Source organism: Argentina silus (genome assembly GCF_951799395.1).
Source record: "Argentina silus genome assembly, chromosome: 2".
Taxonomy (NCBI): domain Eukaryota; kingdom Metazoa; phylum Chordata; class Actinopteri; order Argentiniformes; family Argentinidae; genus Argentina; species Argentina silus.
Window position 1 is genome coordinate 23,313,600 of NC_139656.1, and position 23,344 is coordinate 23,336,943.

A 23,344-nucleotide genomic window follows, 5' to 3' on the forward strand; every position below is an offset into this window, starting at 1 on the left:
TTTATTTCTGGTCTTATATGGCTTCACAAAAACAAGAAAAGGTACAATAAAAATCATGCTGTATTACTTTTTTGTTTTTAAGTATTCTTGCACAGTTCAGTGCTGTTTTGCCCAAGGAAAATGTGGCCCTCCATTTCATAGCCAACACATCATTTTGCCTCCTATTGATCTGCTACTACTGGGAGACATCACTCTTTGTTCCATGTATCTATTCATCCATCACATCTTGGTTAGTTTGAAGTGTAGACGGTTACTTTCAGTTCATTGATCTTATTCAGGAACGTCTCACATCTTGAGCTCATCAGTGAATTGAACATTAACAGACTACATCGACAGGTGGCAAGATTGCAAGGTTCATGATAAAATACTTTGCACAAAACTCTGCTGAAGAATAGATATGCTGTAGCTACCTCCAATAATAACGTAGTTTTACTAATTCTGAGTAGCATGCACTTTCTCAAGACAGTGGACAGATGGTGCCACTTGTGTCACAAGTAGCTAGCATGGATGAAGATATTGGTCAGGGTGTTTACATTGCAAAGTTTAAATGGGACAAACTCATATCCATACCTCAAAATACAATGGGTCCCATTTACTGCAGTTATAGAGTCACAACAAAATTACCCACAAGAAATACATGAAACTGACACTAGGAAGTAAATTTAAGTGCATTTTCTTTATTTAGACATAAGGAGACAAAGACAAAACACCCACAATATATCCATCCACACTTCCTCTCACAGGCTTGTTCCAACTGCTGCCTCCCACCTTACTTCACCTAATTAAACCCACTTCTTCTAAATTCATGTTAAAGCTGTTTTGAAATGTTGTCTGGGGGAAAAAGGAATGCATTTTAAAAACACACTTTGTAACTGTTTGGTCAAAGGTCTTGGAAATTATCACAATTTACTGGAATTGAGTTAAGTTTGGGAATTGAAATGTTAGGCAAATAAGCTCAGAACTGAATCTAGTTTTAGCTACAAACATGCTCAAGAACAAATTTGGCATTACAGGAATTATCAGCAGATAGGTATGAACAGTATTCATAAATGGACATATTAATAACCCACTGTGATAGTCAGAATGGCTCATTACCACTTTTTTTTCTTTTGCCCAGTCCATTTATACACCTCCATCATACATAACACAAACAGTTCTCCATCTCAATAATCTACTTCATCATCACCCACTTTAATATAAACCACATTTTGGTTATATTTTGTTCCGTCATTTAAGTGGATTTTTTATGGACAAGCTTGAAACATTTCTTCATCAATTTTGATTCAGTCTAATCAGTCTGATTTTGTTCTTCATTTTTCTTTTGTTCTTCATTTGATGAAATGGAATAACCACAATTTTAAACCATGAAATAGCATACTTCTTCTTACAACAAGAATACAACCCCACCACCAACCCTCTCATTTGTACTTTTGATAAATTGTTAGGACAAGCTTGAAATGGTGTACATACATTTCTTAAATTTTTCATCAATTTTGTCAATCTTTTATCATCAATTTTAAGACCATGAGTCTATTTTTGTTCTTTATTTTGAGAGGTGGAATGATAACCACAATTTTAAACCATGAAATAGCATACTTGATTTTCTTGAGACAACAAGAGTACAACCCCACTGCCAAGCCCCTCTTATTGGTACTTAAAACCCTCCCACCCAATCCCTCCCGATTCTGGAATGAACAGCAAAACCCCCAGGATCTGGTCATTCTCTCCCTAAAGGCCTCAGTTGAAGCCCAATAATGGATTTATACAGGTCCCCCTTCAAGGGTCACCACAGATGAGCCTCCAAGCTTCTCTGCAAGGGTGCGCCTGTCTTTGATGTCATCCAAACCGTTAACTTGCCATTCATGCTTGATACCTAGAATTTAGCAGTATTAAAATGTCAACATCATACAATAACATTAGAAGAATACACAAGCATAAAATGATCATTTATTTTGTCCTAAAACACTCTCCACTCACCTGTGAATTTCTTCTTAATGGCATCCTTGGAGCTAGCATAGATCATTTTGCTCTTCAGGGGAGCACTCTCTGGGGCCCTGAAACACAGATTGGTAACAAAAAAAGGGTGAACTGTTTATGTCTGTCACTATCAATTTTTTATTTTTTTACGATTTTTTATTTTTTCTTCTTAATGACAATTCCCCTTCAAACCCAGTACTGGACAATTAACACTCACCAGAAGATGAAGACCAGATCCTCTTTCTTGGTCTCCTTGGTCTCGTAGGTGGCGTCGTAGAGGGCGTAGCGGCAGTCGTCTGAGGGGAGCATCTTGACAAAGTGCAAGTAAGGGTCCTGAACAGTGGTCCCCACATCCCCAGTCAGGATTTCTTTACCCTCCTCCAGGATGATGTGTTTCTTGTTCTCACTCAGGCAGAACAGCACTGCCTTCTTCCTCTTCTTCTTCTCGTCCTCATTGGCCTGGGCCTTGCGGACCTTCATCTCATTGAAGACGGTAATCACTTCATCGGTCACTGTCACCCCAGAGGCCTAGGGGGAGGAATGATTTGAGATTTATGATAAAAGTCGGTCGCTCTAAATATACTAACTTTGTGTACCCAACCAAAAACTGTGCTTGTAGCAAAAGATAGGCTGCCTGAAATTACCCCTGGCTAACCCATTGGGAAATTTTTTTTAAAGGCCCACTGTAATGCCTAGGCTTTATCTGAAGTAAAGGTTAGGTCAGTCCTTGAATTATTGAAATAATGTCCAGCTGTTGAGTGCCAAAGATATCTAATTTCTGCCCTTTTAAAAAATACACCACAATAATACAATAACTGTGTTCAAGTGTTGTGTCAGATCAAGATAGACGTGTACATTATATGAGCATAACACCAGCTGTCTGTCGGTGAATGTGAAGCAGCTGAATGTGCTCCTGAAATCAACACCTTGAAGATGTGAGTGAATGACACAGTGGCCCATATTCCCACACTAAAAACTGCAACAACCATGATCATCCAATACAGTACCAAATTACCATCTAGAGAATAACCTGGGCAAACGTTAGCCTCCATAAAATTGTCTTTAGACAATTAGGTCTCTGTTACAATTTTAAAATGTACAAAAAAAAATGTAAACTGTAAACAATGATGGTGACTAACAATGCACAACTCAATAGTATGGCCTACTTGCTTAGCCTACTTACTGCCTGGAGACCTTACATACAACTCGTCCAGGTTCACTTATGGCTAGTGAGTTGCGACACAACAAGCCAATCTATCTCTACCTACCAGAGAACCCTAACCCTGTTTAAATGTGGGGAGGATTAAAACACTGATTATTTCACTTCAACATGCACGTCAAGTGGGGAGAGATGTGTTTTTAATAATCATTAGGGGAGGTTCACACAGATAATTTACAATCGTGCGAGAGTCAAAGAACCGGCCACTGAACAAAGTCCGAAGATATAGGCCTATTTCCTCGTAGCAAGTCCAATACAGGAAACTGGCTGGCTGGCTAGCTAACGTTAGTGGTTCAAACGGTGCACTTCCTAGTAGGGTGGGGTCGGACAGGACAGGAGACTGCCTGATGACTGGTCAAATGAGACACTACCAAATGAGAGAAAACGACAGAAGCATATGTTCTCATTTACCACAATATAAAGTGGAGAATGCCAAAAAGCAATAGCTACATATACCTAGTTAGCTAGCTTGCTCAGAGAGCTTGCCATTTGAACTGACTGTGTCACCCGCTAGCTAGCAACCAAAGCTAGCCAGTTCAAGCGTTCAAGCAGGCCGCTAGGCCTGAAAAACCATTCGGGTAGCTACCTAATTGAGTGAGAATATTACGTCAGGTGACTAGACAGCTAAAACTAAATTATAGACATGAGCAAGTAGTTAGCTAGCTAAGTTACAGCAATAGCTGACATACTTGCTGTATAATGACAATGCATGTTATTTCCGACTCTGGTACGACTTGACAGCCGGTTGACAGATAGCTAGCCCGAGGCGAGGACTCTCACACTAGACTAGAAACACCACCAGAAAGTCATCTGACAAAACCGTTAGCTGGCAATCATCTGACAAACCCAAACTGGTGCTTAGTATAAATAAAAACCGGTTCACAATCACTTTCACGTTTAAACCGGGATACTGGCTAGATAGTAACCACGCCAGGTAATGACAACTGACTGATTAATTGCTAGCAGGTTAGCAATCACATATTTAGCTAGCTAGCTAGCAGAAATGTTCATCGATTGTGAAAAAATGTGAAACGAAATAAAATCACTTCACTTTATGATCAGTTATTTCCTCCTAAATGTTCGCTAAAATATACTGTGGGATGAGTGCATTATCGTAGCTAAGAAGATAATTTGGAACATGAACGTAACGTTACCATAGTTGGATCTTTTGTGTGTCTGCGTCTGAGTCGAAAATGAAATGTTCGTTCTCGGATGGGCTCGTACTACACCAGACGGGCGGACACGCGCGCCTGACGGGCATCAGAACAAAGGAGGGAGTATGTCAACAAAAGGTATCATGGGAACTGTATTTTTTGTTGTGTCAAATTCATCCCCCTTTTCCAACCTACAAACTCGCGCAACAGAGTTGGTCAACAGCGGACTACACAAAGTAAAATTCTCTAATTGTAGGCTAGTGCTGAAATTGCTCTAGTATGTGAGAAGTAAAACAGATTTAGCTCAGTCTGTACAGGCCTACTGAAGACAAATCAAGCCCATATTCATAGGTGAGTGCTCTTGAATAGTAGCCTAAATAAAGACATGAGTCACGACTTTCATCTACATGAAAAAAAAAAAAAACGAAACAGTCCCAGGTAGGCCTACCTGAACAAAATGTATTTATCTATCAATAAAGTAGAAATTCACTTGGGACATTTTTCAATGAGAATTGCATTACATATGATTTGAATAAGAATGTATCTTAGGACAACTATTTCTCTGACATGTTTGTGACCTACTGACCAACTGTTCAACTGCTCGGTAACGCAAATATCTAATCAGCCAATCACATGGCAGCAACTCAATGCATTTAGGCATGTAGACATGGTCAAGATGACCGGCTGAAGTTCAAACCGAGCATCAGAATGGGGAAGAAAGGTGATTTCAGTGACTTTGAACGTGGCATAGTTGTTGGTGCCAGACGGGCTGGTCTGAGTATTTCAGAAACTGCTGATATGCGGGCATTCTCACGCACAACCATCTCTAGGGTTTACAGAAAATGGTCGGAAAAAGAGAAAATATCCAGTGAGCGGCAGTTCTCTGGGCGAAAATGCCTTGTTGATGGAGAATGGCCAGACTGGTTCGAGATGATAGAAAGGCAACAGTAACTCAAATAACCACTCGTTACAACCAAAGTATGCAGAAGACCATCTCTAAACGCACAACACGTCGAACCTTGAAGCAGATGGGCTACAAAAGGGGGTCCAACCCAGTACTAGCAAGGTGTACCTAATAAAGTGGCCGGTGAGTGTATGTAATCTCTCTAGCAAGACCGGTTGCGTTTCTGATAGTCAGGTTATCTATCTTGTTTGTACCAGGGCAGCATCCGTACACCAACACTTCCCGTCATGGCGGCGTCCTATATAGTAAGACATGAAGTATTTGCTATAGCCTATTCCCTCTGAAAACATTAAAACAGCTTTATAAACTGAAAGGAAGAAACACCGACAATAATGGGCTTTCAGTATTTGTTGTGCAGTACATCAGAGCGTTGCTCCCGTTTTGCACGCCATCGACTGCCGAATATTTCGCGATTGAGCGTCTTCAACGATGTCAAACCAAGCAAGACCTTGAACTGTTCATCACACATGCCTTTAATTACATTGGCAAAGCCATTGTCGTCAAGCGTTGGGGTGGGACGTGGGGTGACAAGTCTTTACAACTGGATGAGAAGAGAGGGGACCCGATCGTTATGTTTTGGTCTGTGCTCACTTCACTTAAGGATGCTGAATACACAGACAAGATGTCATTTACTAAAGAAACTGCACCAACCCACGATCGCCTCCCGTTCATTTTCCACATCAGTTGCAAAAGATGTCATTCTGTTTGAGCACGACCGAACCAGATTCTTTCGCCTCTTAGCAGTCTTTTGTGGTGGTCAGTTGCTTTTCTGGACATACCTGGCCCACTTTGCCTTTACTGGCCTTCGAGATACTCGCGGAAGTGATTCGGGTGGACGGAAAGTGGCCACTACTGGCTTGGCAGGATTTTGGAGTTTCGATATGAACCTGGGATCTAATGCTTGGAGATACGGTTTCACACTGGCTTGTCTTGTGATTGGTAGGTAGGCTAGGCGCCAAAATGTAGCCAAATAGACTCAAGGCACACAGGCATGTAGCCTATGCCGTTGTCTCACTCAGTCTTCACATAATGTCACGTAACAACTCTAGTTAATTGGCCAATTTGTGTCATAATTTGTATTATTTATCTCCCTCTCTTTCTATCAGGAGGAGGAATTGTTGGACTCGGGCTGCTGTTCTGTCGCCGGTCTGTCAGCCAGGTGATTTTGCATAAGGGGGGTGGAATGGTCACTGTGTCAACACAGTCACCCCTGGGACCAAACAAGTGGCAGAGAATGACCATACCCTTATCACAAGTGACTTGCCATGCCCACAGACAGGAGTCGCCGTCTTTCATTCCCCTCAGGGTTAAAGGCCACAAGTTCTACTTTCTTTTGGACAACGAAGGGACACTGAACAATCCTAAACTGTTTGATGTTACTGTTGGGGCTTATCGACCATTCTAAGGTCTTAGAAGCAGCAATACATCACAGTGCAATTTCAACTTCTGGGTGATAGGCAACAGCCTATAAGGTCTATTGCACACTGTTGATTCAGTAGGCTAGACAAAGTCATTTGTGCCTGTTTGTCTTTCATTGATTATGACATATTAAAATGGTGTGGACAGTCAATCAGTTGTAACCATCTTTTGCTTTTGAGTTGACAGTATTCTGACTAAAAATATATTTTTCAGTTATTTGCCATATGAAAGGAAGACCCTCCCCCCCCCCCCCCCCTTGATTAATCTCATAACAGGACATTGTGAAGAGAATTATTCAAAACAAACCAAATCAGTTAGAAAACTACAAGTGTTCTACATTTCCAAGCCTTTAATGTTTTTAATTAAAACATGAGTTATTTAACAATTAGGATACTACACAACAATTCAGCACCACTGTACAATACTCACAAATATTACGGGGGCAACATTGATTTCAAGGAGGGGACACTAATCTACTTTCAAAAGGCTTAACAGCTTAAAGGACAGGCTAATGCCTTGTTGAAATTGTAATAAAATGTACAAAAATTCCAATACATACAAATGTGTCACCAAAACAGTGTTAATAGCTAATGTGATTGTGCTGCACAATAAGACAAAAGATAACACATCATTCAATCCAATAAAATTATCTCTTTGTTAAATTACAATCCCCATCTATTAGTGAATATTTAAAAAGCAGATAGGCAATAAGACATTGGGCGTGTGTTTGAGATTTACAGATTCTGTACTGGTATTTTTTTTTTCTGGTGAAGCATTTAACCACTCTTAGAATTTCTTTTTATTCCAGAAAGGTTCTTCAGCTGGAAAGAGTTCCCATACATGGAACCCCAAAGGACAGCGGAAAGGAGTCACAGGGACAGTCGAATAACCCCTTTTCGTTCTAGAATGTTTTTTTGTTTGTTGTGTGGATCAGTTTGCAATAACAGTTGTTTATGTCGTTCTCGAACACATACACTTCAGTGATAGTCGACGTGCATGGGGAAATGGCCTTGAATTACCGGCAGAGTTCATTTCAGTACCATGGTCAGCTCCAGTCAGTAGGCTACAGTGCGGTTATGCCCATTGACATTGCTTGATGGTGATTGACGGAACGCTTCTTGTTATTAATTAGCAGTTTGACAGAGGAAATGGCTTATATGGAGAATATTTTGGGTGATATAACCTTATATACATTACATGCAAAATGAGTAATTCCAATGAATATACCTGCTATAGCATATGTCCTGAGTTTAATATCCCCTTAATAATCTCTTAATCTTAATCATCGGGGGAACACACTAGAAGAATCGGATCGGGACTACCGATACTCCCAGTACTGGAGCTCCCATCTCCAAGGTCCCGGGCCAGCAAATACTGTAGACTTATATCCGACGACCCGCCAGGGCTGGAATCACCTCTGTTGACACATCCATCCTCCAAAACAACGCACAGTTCCTTAAGATCAAAATTCTCTTTAACCAATCCGTCTTGCACTCGCTCCAAATCGGCAAGCTTTTTCAAGTGGTCACCCAAGTCCTCACGCATCACTTTGGCTGCGTGGTGTCCAAAAAGTTGCCATTCTCGCGACAGGGTTTTGACTTTTAATCGGTCATCGTCCAGGAAAGTGCATAGTTCTCGCAATTCTTGATTCTCCTCCTGAAGTCGTTTATTGACTGATTTAAGTTCCCTGATTTCGAGTAAATGATCCTGCAGTTGTTTGTTAACCTCTTTGATTAAACGCCCCCGCTGTATCAGGGCTGTCATCTTTTTGGCTTCCTCTTTGCGTAACCGGGCCACCAGGTCTGTCTTTGAGAATGATAACAAGTGCGCGTCGGACATTTTAGAGAGCTCGCTGTCAATCTCACTGTTGCTGCACATTTTGTTGTTGGTGGCTATGCTTGGCATGCGCGGCAGCTACAGGCTCGAGATGCTATAATGTCATTGAGTGAGATGAAAGCACACATTCAGTATTTCATAAAATGATTACAGGTTGTGCTTACAGATGGATTAAAATGAGCCTATTTGGATTGTCTTGCCGTCCATAGCGTCTCCAAAGAGATGTCCTGCTCATCATCTGCAAGGCCGCAGGTCCTGCAAAAAAAAAAAAAAAACCTGCTATGGCTTAATTTGCTCTTCCACTGTTTAAGAGAATAAAAATTGGACAAACAACATTGGAAATCAAATGTGACATATTCTATCGATGCATCAAAGCGCGGGAAAAGGATGACGAAAACATCGATTTGGTCAAAGACCAGTTCATCATCACCACCACAAATATTGATATGGTATGAAACACTGGAGCCTATTTTTTCCTCTCTGCCTGGCAGGCGTGCTATCAAATGTCGAAACCTTTGTAGATCTACATGTTCCCCTGGCCGCCTACCATTTCAGATAGCAATAGATATTGAAAGATGTAGAAAGATTTTTCTGCGACTATGATATTATTTCCAGGACAGCATGTGTTGCAAATAGTCTACGATTACATGCACGAGTCATTGTGATGCGCAGTAAAGAATAGATTTTTACCCCACAGCAGTAGATGGCAGTAAAGTGCCTTCAAGAGTATCTACTAATATCTCAGAAGATCCAACGAATCCAATAGATCCAATAAAGTTGCGCTTTCTGTTGTGGATTTTGAGAGGCATTAACATGTCAGCGACCCCCCTTGGACGTTTCGCTGTGATTTAACAATTAGATGAGGCTTACACATCGTATCTAAATGTTGTCTTGAGCGTTCGTTTGACACAGCTATTTAAATTTGATAAGCCTAATCTTATAGAGAACCCTGCGTCCGCAGATGCTGTACCAAACTAACGATGCCTGCTGCAATGTATTTGCTGGCTACAGCTTAACTTCAATTTGACAGATAGTCTAAATCACCTTCGAATTTTCAGGGTAAGTATTTTCCCCTGACTTAGTTATATAATGACTAGGCAGTGAGTTACCTTTTGTGCCGAATGACTACAGGTCATCCAAGCTATGTGTTCATGGCAGCTTCACCTAGATTGAATTGACCCCATTCGTTTAAACTAAACAGGGCCTAGACATATTTAGACTTGGTGAATGATCATTCTGACTGTCTACTGTGCAAGTGTTGTGACCCACAAAAACTGTTCTGAAATGTATTCTCCAATATTGTATGTTTTGGCCGTTAAAAGATTGCTATGGAGCTGGATGTGTTTGTGGGAAACACTACAATCATGGATATGGAGGTCTATCAGCTTTGGTTGGATGGTTATACAGGTTAGTCTTTTATTCTGTTTATTCTGTGAGACTATGAGGCTATGATGAGATGAATGATTTGGTTTTTACCATAGTCCTCACTGCATTGTTGTGGACCCAAATGTATTTAGTGTACCCATTAGGATGTTAAGGACCTAATCACAGTAATTATCTCTCACCCCTCATCTCCCACTTGATCCCCTTTATCTCTTCTCACCTCACCTCTGTCTCTGCCTTCCTCTCTCCCTCACAGTGGCCAGTGCAGTGAGAGTGCGGATGGATGGAGGGGCATTGTTGGAGTGTGAGGCAAGTGCAGAAGTGCTGCACAGTGACACTATGGACCAGTTCAGAACCTTCCAGATGTGTGAGCGCCTCTTAGACTACCCTACCAAACTGGCCAATCAGCTGCTGTTCCAGATCCCGCCCCAAAGCCAGAGCTTGCTCATTGAGAGGTCTGTCTGTCTGTCTGTCTGTCTGTGTCTGTGTGTGTGTGTGTGTGTGTGTGTGTGTGTGTGTGTGTGTGTGTGTGTGTGTGTGTGTGTGTGTCCTAAAAACTGTCCTCATTTGTCATAAAAAGAAGTTTGACAGTGAGTTGTTGCTGTGTTGTGCAGATACTACAAGTTTGATAGTACATTTGCCAGAGAGGTGCTGGGAAAGAAGCTCTCCAAAGGGACCAAGAAGGACCTGGATGACATCAGTTCTAAAACAGGGATCACACTGAAAAGCTGCAGGCGCCAGGTGGGACTGACATGAGTGCCATTGACACATTGAGAACGTCCTTGTTCCAGTGGCATAATGCACCTCTGATTCAGATTACCCTGGAAAACCATCTCTAATGGACAGGCAGAAAATGTATTTTGAGATATGGCATAGAGATGCAATTTTGCCAGGAGGAATCCGCTTGTGGTCATATAATTTTATGCTGTGTATGTTCTGTGACTCACTAAGAACAGACACTTTGCTAGAAATGCAGAGCATAGGGCCGGAGTCTGGCACAGGGGTAGAACATCTGACTCCACAATCATATGTACAACCCCTAGAGTCCACCTTCACCCACGGTCTCCTCATCTGTCTCCCTCTCTGTTTCTTATCTCTAGCCCTGTTCAAATAAACCATACAAAATACAAACATACAAATACAGGAGAATGGAATATTATTCAAAAATAGAAATATAGAGGATATGGACTGTACCAACCTGATGCCTTCCCACCCTCTCCCTCTTCCTCTCATTCTCTTTCTCTCTGTCTCTCTCCAGTTTGACAATTTCAAGCGGGTGTTCAAAGTGGTGGAGGAGCTGAAGGGCCCCCTAGTGGAAAATATCCAGCATCACTTCTTGCTGTCTGACACACTGGCAAGGTGGATATAAGGATAGAGTCAAAGACAGAGAGAGAGAAAAAATAGACATAGTGTGTAGGGCAAGAATTTCTGAAAATTGTTAATGACTAAACCTGTATAAAGTTTAAAGGATGATTGCTGAATATAGGAACACAATTATGATGTGATGTTTCTTAGAAACTTGCCCTTACTTTTTTGGTACATACATATACTAACTTTTTGTGTGATTCTCTCTTATTTCTGTCTTTCTGTAGGGACTATGCAACTATTGTGTTCTTTGCAAACAGCCGCTTTGAGACGGGAAAGAGGAAGCTGCAGTACCTCTCCTTCCAGGACTTTTCCTTCTGTGCAGGGCAGCTAATCAGCCACTGGACAGTGGGAGCTGTGGGTGAGAGACATCTGTGCTGGTGTATACCAGTACATAACTTGTACATAACATTGTTGGTCAAGGTAGATTATTTAGGGGAATTTGAATGATATTTCAGATATACGGCTTCTCATAAGTTACAAGACTTTACTTCATTGCTCTATGAGGCCAAGTTAGACAGTAGATTGATTGCCTAATCGTTGAATTAGAGCTTGATGTCTGAATCACACCAATGGTGCATGTACTGTAACACTTGAGCCCAGAAGAGTGTGTTGTGGGTGGCCCAGACATTATATTCATCTCAATTGGCTTTGGGTTACAGTGCCCTGTGTAAGTAATGGGACAGTGAAGCATTTTTTTCTTCTTTTGGCTCTACACTCCAAAGGTTTGGATTTGAAATCAAACAATAACTATAAGGTTAAAGTAAAGATTCTCAGCTTTTATTTGATGATATTGGTGTACATATTGGTTTCACCATTCAGAAATGACACCACTTTTGATGCATAGTCCCTCTATTTCAGATTACCCAAAAGTAATACCCAAATTAAGCACTCATGTTTAGTATTTGGTCGACAATCCTTTGCATGCAATAACAGCCAGTCTGCGACCCATTGACTCCACCAGATGCTGGGTATCTTCTCTGGTGATGCTCTGCCAGGCCTGTACTGCAGCCATCTTCAGTTGTTGTTTGTTTTGAGGTATTTTTGCCGAAAACATTATTATAATGAAATGAAATGCATGTTTTCTTTTTAATGTTTTAATGTTCCAAACTGTTGATTTTGGCAACCCTAAGGTTTTGGCTATGTTTCTGATCGTTTTTTCAGTTTTTTAGCCTAATAATGGCTTCCTTGACTTTCAATGACACCTCTTTGGTCCTCATGTTGACAGACACCAATACTAAACTCCAAAGGCATTGACAGCTCTCTCATGCCTGCACAAATGATGTGATGGAACACACCTGACTTACCAGAAACATCTGTCAAACCAGTTGTCCCATTACTTTTGGGTACCCTAAAATAGTGGGACTATGCATTCTGAACTGGAGAGCAGAATGCATCAGAGAAAACACAAACTCACTCACTTTTGTTTTTCACAGACAGCATGATTGAGGATATGGATGTTGACCTGGAGAAAGAGTTTCTGCATGACCTGAAAGATCTCAAATTGTTGATAACTGACAAAGACGTGCTTGAACAACATAAAAGGTATGGATAGATAGTAATCATGGGTAGGAAAGTGCTTGAATGGGTTTACTGTGGAGAGTTATAGAAATTGCTCTGTGTGTCGTAACTGTTTCCTCTTAACTGCTCTCATCTCCCTCTCGTCACCCTCTTAGCCTGGTGTGTGCTGTGCTTCGAGGGAAGATCAACGTCTTCAATGAAATGGAGGCTAACTTTAAAGTGAGCAGCTTTAACTGTGTACTAATTCTAAAATGTGTTGTTAACAGAATTTGAGTTGTTCCTAACAATAATTGAAATCTTGAAACAATCTTAAGTATAGACAATAATAGTTTATTTTAATTCAATGCCTGGAATAATGATTGATTCCAAATGAAAGGTATCAAAGCTATGATAACTTAAATAAAGTTCACAACTACATCTCAGATTGAGATGAGCATATCATGAGCAATATACTTTTTTTTTTTATCTCACCCTCTGTCTACATACAGAGTCTTTCAAGAGCCCTGGTTAACATTGCATCTAAGCTCACAAACACCAAAGATGTCAGAGATCTATTCATCGACCTTGTGGAGAAGGTACTGTACATTCCTAATTGCAGATTAATGCATTATTACATCAGTCATGGTTGATTTACTACAGGTTTCTACTACATGCCTCAGTGAGCTTCACACAGGTTGACATAAAGTGTCGTCAACTTTATTGTAAGGGTAGAAAGAATCTGATTGGTTTAGGGCATGTTGCAGGTTTGAAATGAGAATCTTGTAAATAAAACGTTCACAAGCTGTAATGCTTTTTAAATCATTATTGCGTTACACTACAATATATATAACATGTTTTATGATGTGTCACTGTCTGTACAGTGGTGAGGTAGCTAGAAAATATTGGATTTTGTATCCAAAAGTCCTTGACAGGTACGTTTGGCCTGTCTATAACAGGTGTATGACTTAGACCATAAATACATTTTCTATGTTATGGTATTAAATCTGTTTCTATCAGCTTGACCATGGGGCTATGCATATCTACTGCTCTGTTTCTGACTTTCATTGTTTTAGGTCTGGATTGTTTATTTTCCTATTCTGATGAGATTAGGTTTTGATGAATTGTGTTGTGGCCAGTTCTGCTGCTTGTATACTGCTAATAGACTGCTCTCTTCCTCACCTCCCAGTTCATCGAGCCATGTCGGTCAGATGGATGGACAGAGGGAGAGCTCACACTCTTCCTCACTCACTACACCAATGCAGTCCACTCTCTTCGCACATTCAGGTGTGTTTGTGTGTTTGTGTGTGTGTCTGTGTGTGTGTGTGTGTGTGTGTGTGTCTGTGTCTGTGTCTGTGTCTGTGTGTGTGTGTGCACACACACGCACATGCATGCATGTATAATCACCTGAGACTTCATACAGTTTGTGTTGTTGAACTAAAACTGCTTACTTCTTCTGTCAGGCACCTGATGACCTGGGACAGATACATGAGAGTCATCAAAAGCTGTATCCTGAAAATGTACCATGAATAGGGGGATCCCCTGCATGCTGGTTTGGACCTCAAAATAGAAAGCACTAGTCTACAGCTCTGTATTTATAATCACGCCACATCATCTTCCAGTGAATCCGTAACTCAGTCATCTCTCATGCATTTAACTACCTCCACCGAGGATAGCCCTGTTCTCCTCCTCTGTCCTATCTCTTCATTTAACTACCTCCACCGAGGATAGCCCTGTTCTCCTCCTCTGTCCTATCTCTTCATTTAACTACCTCCGCCGAGGATAGCCCTGTTCTCCTCCTCTGTCCTATCTCTTCGGTAGGGCCCCTCAATTATTGTCCTTGTAAATATACTGGATGAACATTCTTTGATGTGTAAATTGTGAGTTAAATGAAGATATTTGTTTTACACATACTGCATGTGTCTGATGCTTAGTATGTGTGTGGAACTGTGTCTGTGTGTGCTTGTAGTTGATTGCGCATGTGTGTGCGTGTGTGTGCGTGTGTGTGTATGCGTGTGTGTGTGTGTGTGTGTGTGTGTGTGTGTGTGTGTCTAAAGGGGGTGGGTAAGCAGCAGGGGGCTACAGTTGGTCAGGGCTGTCTGAGATGGGGGGGGTTGGGTTTGAGTTGAGACTTTACTGCCCTATAAAACCCCTTCACTGGGACAGCTGTCAAACCCCCTCCTGCCTCTGTCGCACCAAATGGTCATGGAAATTTCCTTGAGAAAGTGTCCCCTTTTTCCTAATGATAACTTGGACTAAGGGAATGGAATCACAGTGCCTCAGTATTCCCTGAATCAGATCACTTTTCCAAATGCATAGATGCTCTTGGGCACCATTGGATAGTATTGGAATTCAACATGAGTGCTCCGTGTAGAAACAGTGGCCTGCTGTCTTTTACTGTTGTACCTCACTCCTTTTATCCTGCACACTAATTTGTCTCCACATTCCTACGGGCCCCCCTTCCCAGGCTGTAAATATCCGACTGTGTCTTAAGAAGAGGGAGAGGGAGGGGTGGCACAAGGCATGGATGGATGGCAGAGGTACAGAGGGAGCTGGGGGAGAGTGATACGATACTGAGGTAGAATGGTCAGTGGTGGTGGTTAGGGTTAGGGTTAGGGCTAACCCTAACCCTAACCCTAACCCAGGTATTGATTGGTTGGAAATGGGGGTTGATTGAACCCAGGTATGCCTCTCCTTGGGAAGCAGGGTCTGTTTCTTTACACGCCACGATTTTTCCTGGTTAGGGTTAGGCCATTTGAGTGATTGATTTGGTATTTGGGCTATAGACCAGGAATTTGAATCCTGGCTAGAGAGGCAAAACGGGGAGGTTGAAGGATGGCAAGGCTGTGCAGTAAGGAAGTTGTTAGGTTGTGTGTGTGTGTGTGTGGGGGGGGGGGGGGGGGGGTTGGAGTGGTTCAGAAGGGGCTGTACCATTCCCCCCTTTTTCTTTACCCCCAACCCCCTTTTTCCCACAAATACTCTCTTTCTCATACACACTTTCACATGGCCACAGTTGGCTGTTCACACACCCAGTGTGGCTATAGGACAGAGACAGTGTGAAGGAGACGACCGCTAAATCACTAAGACAAAAGGTGACAAAGTGAGGAAGACTCCATAAAGCCGTTCTGTAGTCCTGCATCTAGAGATCTTCGGTTAGAATACATTGTGAACGGGTAAAAAGGAATCGTTACATGCAAGTGAACTAATCTGTGGACCAAGAGAAGAAGACCAAGTGCTCAGTGAGTAACATTTCTTGAATATACAATTTGCTATTTCAATTGAAATTATTTTTGATTAATGATTTGACTTTCAACTTAATGTGTGAATTAGATCAGTAGAACATTTAAGAATGAATATGCAGTCCATTGTAGTGAACAAAGAGAGACTTCACGTTTCATTCATTCTCCCTTGCCTGTAGCCTATAGGTCACCCAAAAACATTTACTGTGTACCAAAACACATTTGTATGCAGATGTGAACTTTACCCTGTATGCATATGCATATATATATATATATTCGTTATACCTGCATCCTCCTCCCTATATCCACTGAAGTCCCATCTCTGGCATTATGAGACTGGTGCAGTGGAATTTTGGAAAAGGAAAAAGAGGTCACAGCACTCTTGGAGCCAGTTTAATTGCTTTAATCTCCCAAAAGAGAGGTGATGTGGTTGGTATGCCAATATAAGTTTCCTGGATAGGCAGCATATTCAGTGGAGATTCTCCAGTAGTCTAATAGTCTAGGTCAGGTGTGGGCTTATTCTGGGTCTGAGAAAAGAAGCCATTATGTCAATGAGATTTCACACCATTATAATATGCTGTTATGTTTTCGTTCAAATGACACACGCACACACACACGCACACACGCACACACACACACACACACACACACACACACACACACACACACACACACACACACACACACAGATAGACTGGTACATCACTACTCTGCCTCCATGTGTTGCCAGGCTTTCTCTTGTAGTCTTCAGTCTGGATGACTGACTTGTGTGCATGTTTGTGATTGTGATCAAGTGAATCTACAGTGTTTTAAAGCACTATCCTGTACATCTGCTTGTGTGTGTGTTTGTGTACAGGAGAGAGTATGCAGGGAATATATGGGTTATTATGTGCGAGTCTTTCCCTCATCCACCTTACAACATCCCAATCTCCTCCTGAAGCAGACGGCTACACGGTAAGGATGAATGAAATCTCTTCTCTTCTCCTCTCCTTACTCCATTCTAATGCCTTTTACCTCACCTTTTTTGCCCCGTTTTTCACTCTGTTCTTCTGAAAGCCAACCTTCAACCTCCTGTCTCTGTGACAGCTACACTGCCATGAGATGTGTGTGTGTGTGTGCGTGCGTGTGTGTGTGTGTGTGTGTGTGTGTGTGTGTGTGTGTGTGTGTGTGTGTGTGTGTGTATGTGTATGTGTGTGTGTGTGTGTGTGTGACACTCTCTTTCTCTCTCTCAGGAGTGCACAGATGGCTATGTGTGGGATGCTCCGAGTCAGCACTGTAAAGGTGGGTGGATGAATCTTTGACTCTAATGTCACAGAGAGTTATGTGAGACAAAGTTATGTCACTGTGCTAATGATCCCATGGTGTCACTGTCATCATAGCATGGCACCAAGCCTCTTTGTTTTATTTGGCCCCTTACATGCACATTTGCTGCATCTCCATTTTCCCTGTCCACATCCTCTCTGCCCCTCTCACTGGTCTGGCCTCTCTCTCTCTCTCTCTCTCTCTCTCTCTCTCTCTCTCTCTCTCCTCTTCTCTCTCGCCCCTCTTATCGATCAGATGTAAATGAGTGTGAGACCATTCCAGAAGCATGCCAGGGAGAGATGAAGTGCTTCAACCACTATGGTGGCTACCTGTGTCTCCCTCGCTCTGCCTCTGTCATCACTGCCCCTGAACCCTCCAGCCAATCAGTGGCCAGCCTGCCTGTGGAATCCAACGAGGCCTTCAACCCCTGCCCAGTGGGCTATGAGGCGCAGGGGGAGGTCTGTGTAGGTGAGTGACAAGCCTCAAAAAGCCTCAATTGTGTCAGGTGGGAGTAGAGACACTATGAGTATGAGTGTATGTGTTGTTGTTGTTGTTGGGAGGGACATGTTTTGTTTGACAGAAAAATGGTAATCAGGGTGTGATGTTGTCAGAATGACTCTCTTTGTTCTGTGAATCAAAAGCTGTGTGCGTGCGTGTGTGTGTTTTGCAGATGTGGATGAGTGTGGACTGGATCTTCATGACTGCCAGCCTAGCCAGCAGTGCATTAACACTGTGGGCACCTACAGCTGTCAGTGTCCAGACGGGTACAGCAAGATTGGCATCGAGTGTGTGGGTGAGTGAGACACTCTCTATCACACCTTCTTTACACCGAACTTCGCTCCGTAAGTTTTACCCTAATGAGGCTTTTCATCCACTCCTCTCCTCTCCTTTGCAGACATTGATGAGTGCAGAAACAGGTACTGTCAGCATCGTTGTGTAAATGTTCCCGGCTCTTTCTCCTGTGAATGTGAATCTGGCTTTCAGTTGGCTGGAAACAACCGTTCATGTGTTGGTAAGTGCCTCTGTATAGGATGACGACAAAATGTGTTTAGAATCCAACGGCTGATCAAATCCACCTGTTCCTGACTTCTACCCTTCTTCACTCCTCCGCTGGTCACTCTTGCTTGCCGTCATCCAGATGTGAATGAGTGTGAGATGGGCGCCCCCTGTCAGCAGAGATGTTACAACACGTACGGCACCTTCCTCTGTCGCTGTGAACAAGGCTACGAACTAGGACCAGACGGCTCCTCATGTAACGGTATGGGCCTGTCTGTCTGTCTGTCTGTCTGTCTGCTTGCCAGTCTATATTGTTGTGTTTCCAACATGAAAAAGAAGAGCACTGTTGCTACATGGATATTGAACTTAAGCCCTCTCCTTCGATATGCTGTGTCCTGGATGTCTTCAACCTCTTCCACTCTCTGCCTCTCCTCCCCTCTCTCTGCAGATATAGATGAGTGCAGCTACTCCAGCTACATGTGCCAGTTCCAGTGTCTTAACGAGCCGGGGAGGTTCTCCTGTGTGTGTCCAGAGGGGTACCAGCTACAGGGTTCAAGACTTTGCCATGGTAAGCATTGTTAGGGTTTCATGGGATGACACACAAACAATTATTGTAATTTACATCTGGCATTGACACTGATGGCCCTCTTGAATACTTCTTACCTGCTGACCCTGGCATAAGAGAGCGAAAAAGTAAGTAATGGAGAGGGAGCTATGGCGGGAATATGATAACAGTCACACACACACACACACACACACACACACATGCACACGCGCGCACACACACACACACACACACCCACACCGACTGCCCTCACAGCTCTAGTTTAGGGTTGACAAACGTGAATTGGAGTCATTGTACTAACATTAGAATGAATGCTCCTGCTGAGGCTTGATATTACCCACCTCATTCCCACCTCCCTCTCTCTCCTGTGCCCTCCTTCTCTCCCCTCTCCAGATGTGAATGAGTGTGAGGCTGGAACACACCAGTGTGGAGACGGTCAGACTTGTATTAATATCCACGGGGGGTATCAGTGTGCTGACTCCAACCGCTGTGAAGAGCCCTATGTGCAGGTATCCGACAAGTAAGTAACACACACGCTTACACAGATACACATACATTTCTATTACTGTACTATACCCTTCTTGACACACACACCAGAGGTTAGGATGAATTGTTCTCAGCTTTCCTACACACATGAGCAGTGGGCCAAGCAACAACAGTAGCAGTACTTAAATGTCCTCCCACATAATAGCAGGAACAACAGAAGCCTCACCCCCAAACCCCCATGGTACAAGCACAATCACGTAATATAATGTTGCTACACACACACACACACACACACACACACCATTCTCACACCTCAGCAACACTATTCCAGTAGGTGCCCAGTCCTGAAAGGCCTTCTAAGAAATGACGACCGATGTATAGCAATGTGTTAGATAAGTAACTCACGCCTCCCCGTCTCCTCTCACGCCTCCCTGTCTCCTCAGCCGCTGCGTTTGCCCGGTAGTGAAGCCAGAGTGTCGGGACCTTCCGTTCTCCATCGTCCACCGTTATATGAGCATCACCTCCGAGCGCTCCGTCCCTTCGGACATCTTCCAGATCCAGGCCACCAGCGTCTACCCTGGAGCGTACAACACCTTCCGCATCCGCTCTGGAGATGACCACGGGGAATTCTACATACGGGTGAGTGGGTGGGAAATGTTGCTAACTCTTGGAGAATCAGCTAGCTAGTGTCTCTCCACTCCACATACAGAATACCAGATTCACTCAACTCACCACAAATTACCGTCGACTAAACCTCAGTCTTTATGTGTGATATTGCATTTTGTGTGTGTTGTGCCATATGTGTGAATGTGATTTTCTGTGTGTGTGTGTGTGTGTGTGTGTGTGTGTGAATGTGATTTTCTGTGTGTGTGTGTGTGTGTGTGTGTGCGCGTGCATGGGTGTGTTTATGTAGAGGTAAATGGGGACAGTGTTGATACTGTATATGAGTCAAGGCGAGAGCTTCTCCCAGTCATAGCCATACATGGTCTTATACCACACCAGACCACTGGACTGGAAGCATGCCAACAAGTCAGAATGTCTACCATTGGTAAAACATAACTATTATCAAGCCTTTCTAACATCTAATCACACATAAAAATGCCTATATTAATAGTGAAACAGAAAATAAAAATATAGGACCATTTCATTTCAAGAAATCGCATGTGTTCTGCATGTTGTATCTGAGACTGTTTTGGAGATTCAAATGATGAGTCCAGCACGTTCACTTACTGCCAGTATCTTGTTCTCTCTCTCTCTCTCTCTTTCTCTCTCTCTCTCTCTCTCTCTCAATCTTTTCTCAGCAAATCAACAACATCAGCGCCATGCTGGTTCTGGCCCGTGCCGTGACTGGCCCTAAGGAATACACCCTGGACCTAGAGATGGTGTCTGTCAACCCCCTCATGAGCTATCAGACCAGCTCTTCCCTGCGGCTGTCTGTCTTTGTTGGGCCTTATGCCTTCTGAGGAGAGAGGGAAAGAGAGGGTGGAGAGAGAGAGGGGTGAGAGGGGTGAGAGCAAGTACAGAAATAGAGAGTGAGAGTGAGAGAGATGTGATGTGGATGAAGGGAGCTGTTAAGGACATGGACAGGAACATTTGGCAGACTCTTCCTTAAGAATAAAGCTTGTGGAGAGCAAGTTGTGAATACATTCTCTCATTATTCAGTGAGTCATCTCACACTCTTTCTCTTTCTCATACACACACACACACACACACACACACACACGCACACGCACGCACACATACGCGCACACACACACACATGCACACACACACACACACACACACACACACACACATACACAGAGAGAGAGAGAGGGGCATTTTGCTACAGAGAGAAAATTGTCCAATTAATGATGAAACTTTGATTACCCAATGACATTTTGTTCACCATAATTTCAGACATCATTCTTGGAGTCTACTTACCTCTGCGCCACATTTTCAATACACTTTGCTAGCAAAGTTGAAGTAGGACCATTATACCTTGTTACCAAGGCGACTCATATAACATCAGGTCTCTATTCAACGCTGTTATTTCAAAGGACTCATGTTATTTTAATTATCTATGTCGCCATCTTTCATCCCTCATTCCATTCTAGCTCAGATATTAGTATTATCCCTTGTGGAATTAATTCTATCTCTATGGTATAGCCATTGCTGTTTATAACTAATCTGCAGTTTTGACAAATGATTGTTGTTTTGAAGGACATGGTACTAAAATTAAAAGAAGAATTAAATGTCATATTTGAAGCCTGAATATTCACTGCTGTTGCCGCCTTCCAGCTCTCTGCAGGTGCATACACTTCACCTCCCTTGTCCACACTCCTGCTTAATTTAGGGTACTCAGACTCAACAACTTGTTCTTCTGCTTGCCCTCTCTCATTCACTCTTGCACATGCTCAGATCTCTTTAGCTCAAGGAGCGATAATTCATGGTATGAGACAGAGACGTAAAGCACTAATTAGATAAAAGACACACACTTCAATTACACTGATTACCCTGGAGTTTATTTATATTTTCTATATAGTAGCTACTGTATTACATTAATAAAGCTATTAATTAAATCTGAAATTAAGCCATTGCTATTTCAGTGATATATTAAATATGCATCGTAATCACCGGTATGGACTTTCAGAATTATGGTTAGAGACTTATAACCTCAGAGGAAGGCATAAGTGATACTGACTCAGTTGTTATGTGAACTGCTGTCTAAGAATTGACATTTATTTTAGAAAAGAGTTTTAGAAACTATCATGATGTGAATGCTGCTGTAGAAGCAACTGATGGATGTGTGAACTCGCTGTATCATGCTCTTCTTCACACACACACACCAGAGGTTATGATGAATTGTTCTCAGCTTTCCCACACACATGACCAGTGGGCTGAGCAACAACCATAGCAGTACCTCAATGTCCCCACACAATGGCAGGAACAACAGAAGCCTACCCACCACTAAAACCTCTTAATCAGATCCACTCTAAGTACAGTAAGACACCAGATGGGTGGACATTGTTTCAAATGAAAAGGCAGGTAAAAGGCTTTTGCACAAACCCTATTATGCTGAATGAGTTGTATCTCTCCGTATGAGTGCTAAGTTAACATGTTCTGTATGTCAGGCAGGTTTCTGTAGACTTGTCAATTCACAACTTTAGGCTCTCTGGCATTGGAACAAGCAATGACCACATTGTTTTGGGATTATACAAATGAATGTCGAGGGTGTGTTTGTAGCTCAGAGGCAGGGTAGCCAGACGGTATGTAGGTGGGCAGGAGAAGCAGATGGGTGTGGGTGGGAGCTGGGAGGTACAGGGGGTAATGTACTGTAGGGCTTACCTGGTATTGGATAGGGATTGTACCACAGGGTACCATTAAGCGGCACAGGTCTAAGTAGGGGGGGTTGTTCGAATTTGAAAATAAGCTGTCAAACAAAACATATACTGTATATCATAGACTTGAAGAGTGTGCATTTTTGTTTTGGTAATTGCCTTTTGTTTATTTGTGGTTTGTTACAGTAAGGGTCTGTGATCTATGTATTACACTAATTCCAATAATAACAAATGCTGTAAAACATTCTGTACATATGGCAACAACATATGGATACAATTTTCAATGACAAAACCTTTTGTTCTCCTGCCAAGAGAGTGGGAAATTGAACTGGTATAGGTGGAGAATCATTTTCTCTCCACCCCATCATGAGTCTATTGTCATCATCAGTCCATTAAGAGAATTGCTCTGGCATGAATTAAAGAGTAAATGAATAGACTTGTCCTCTCATTCAAGAAGAGAGTAGGACAGAGACAGACTTAAAGAGGGAATAGGTGCGTAGGCCTACACAATAATATATAAAGAAATCCTCATTACCTCAGAGAACACTACAAAGAGATACAATGAGGTGTTAAACAGCATATTTAGTTTAAAATGCACCTATACTGTAATGATGTGCTTGTC

General features: G+C 42.5%; 5 protein-coding genes across 5 annotated transcripts; 3 read left to right on the forward strand and 2 right to left on the reverse strand.

The window, feature by feature from the left end:
* Positions 1-657: 657 nt before the first annotated feature.
* Positions 658-4,430, reverse strand: LOC310825000 (cofilin-2-like). The gene is made up of 4 exons (XM_083697396.1): positions 4,351-4,430; positions 2,195-2,505; positions 1,978-2,054; positions 658-1,873 (listed from the first exon to the last, which is right to left on the reverse strand). The coding sequence occupies exons 1-4, from the start codon at positions 4,351-4,353 to the stop codon at positions 1,761-1,763; spliced, it is 504 nt and encodes a 167-aa protein (XP_083553522.1). The 5' UTR covers positions 4,354-4,430; the 3' UTR covers positions 658-1,760.
* A 1,120-nt stretch (positions 4,431-5,550) lies between these two features.
* On the forward strand, positions 5,551-7,196 carry tmem223 (transmembrane protein 223). Its single transcript, XM_083696547.1, has 2 exons — positions 5,551-6,253; positions 6,421-7,196. The coding sequence occupies exons 1-2, from the start codon at positions 5,647-5,649 to the stop codon at positions 6,717-6,719; spliced, it is 906 nt and encodes a 301-aa protein (XP_083552673.1). The 5' UTR covers positions 5,551-5,646; the 3' UTR covers positions 6,720-7,196.
* Positions 7,197-8,011: 815 nt separating this feature from the next.
* On the reverse strand, positions 8,012-8,611 carry LOC310823732 (coiled-coil domain-containing protein 85B-like; the record flags this gene model as incomplete). Its single annotated transcript, XM_083696581.1, has 1 exon — positions 8,012-8,611. The coding sequence occupies one exon, from the start codon at positions 8,609-8,611 to the stop codon at positions 8,012-8,014; it is 600 nt and encodes a 199-aa protein (XP_083552707.1).
* Positions 8,612-9,897: 1,286 nt separating this feature from the next.
* On the forward strand, positions 9,898-14,500 carry fibpb (fibroblast growth factor (acidic) intracellular binding protein b; the record flags this gene model as incomplete). Its single annotated transcript, XM_083686006.1, has 10 exons — positions 9,898-9,976; positions 10,209-10,407; positions 10,567-10,693; positions 11,211-11,311; positions 11,545-11,678; positions 12,754-12,862; positions 12,994-13,057; positions 13,327-13,413; positions 14,004-14,101; positions 14,278-14,500. The coding sequence occupies 10 exons, from the start codon at positions 9,898-9,900 to the stop codon at positions 14,345-14,347; spliced, it is 1,068 nt and encodes a 355-aa protein (XP_083542132.1). The 3' UTR covers positions 14,348-14,500.
* A 2,407-nt stretch (positions 14,501-16,907) lies between these two features.
* Positions 16,908-20,865, forward strand: efemp2b (EGF containing fibulin extracellular matrix protein 2b; the record flags this gene model as incomplete). Its single annotated transcript, XM_083665395.1, has 10 exons — positions 16,908-17,007; positions 17,286-17,334; positions 17,611-17,823; positions 18,026-18,148; positions 18,251-18,367; positions 18,494-18,613; positions 18,800-18,919; positions 19,310-19,436; positions 19,846-20,041; positions 20,704-20,865. The coding sequence occupies exons 1-10, from the start codon at positions 16,918-16,920 to the stop codon at positions 20,863-20,865; spliced, it is 1,317 nt and encodes a 438-aa protein (XP_083521521.1). The 5' UTR covers positions 16,908-16,917.
* Positions 20,866-23,344: the final 2,479 nt, after the last annotated feature.

Coding starts and splice junctions, on each gene's coding strand:
- LOC310825000 (XM_083697396.1), bottom strand. Junction 2,055..2,194: donor GATCTGGTCTTCATCTTCTG/GTGAGTGTTAAT, acceptor TCTGTGTTTCAG/GGCCCCAGAGAGTGCTCCCC. Junction 1,874..1,977: donor CATTAAGAAGAAATTCACAG/GTGAGTGGAGAG, acceptor GCTAAATTCTAG/GTATCAAGCATGAATGGCAA.
- tmem223 (XM_083696547.1), top strand. CDS start 5,647: ATGGGCTTTCAGTATTTGTTGTGCAGTACATCAGAGCGTTGCTCCCGT. Junction 6,254..6,420: donor ACTGGCTTGTCTTGTGATTG/GTAGGTAGGCTA, acceptor TCTTTCTATCAG/GAGGAGGAATTGTTGGACTC.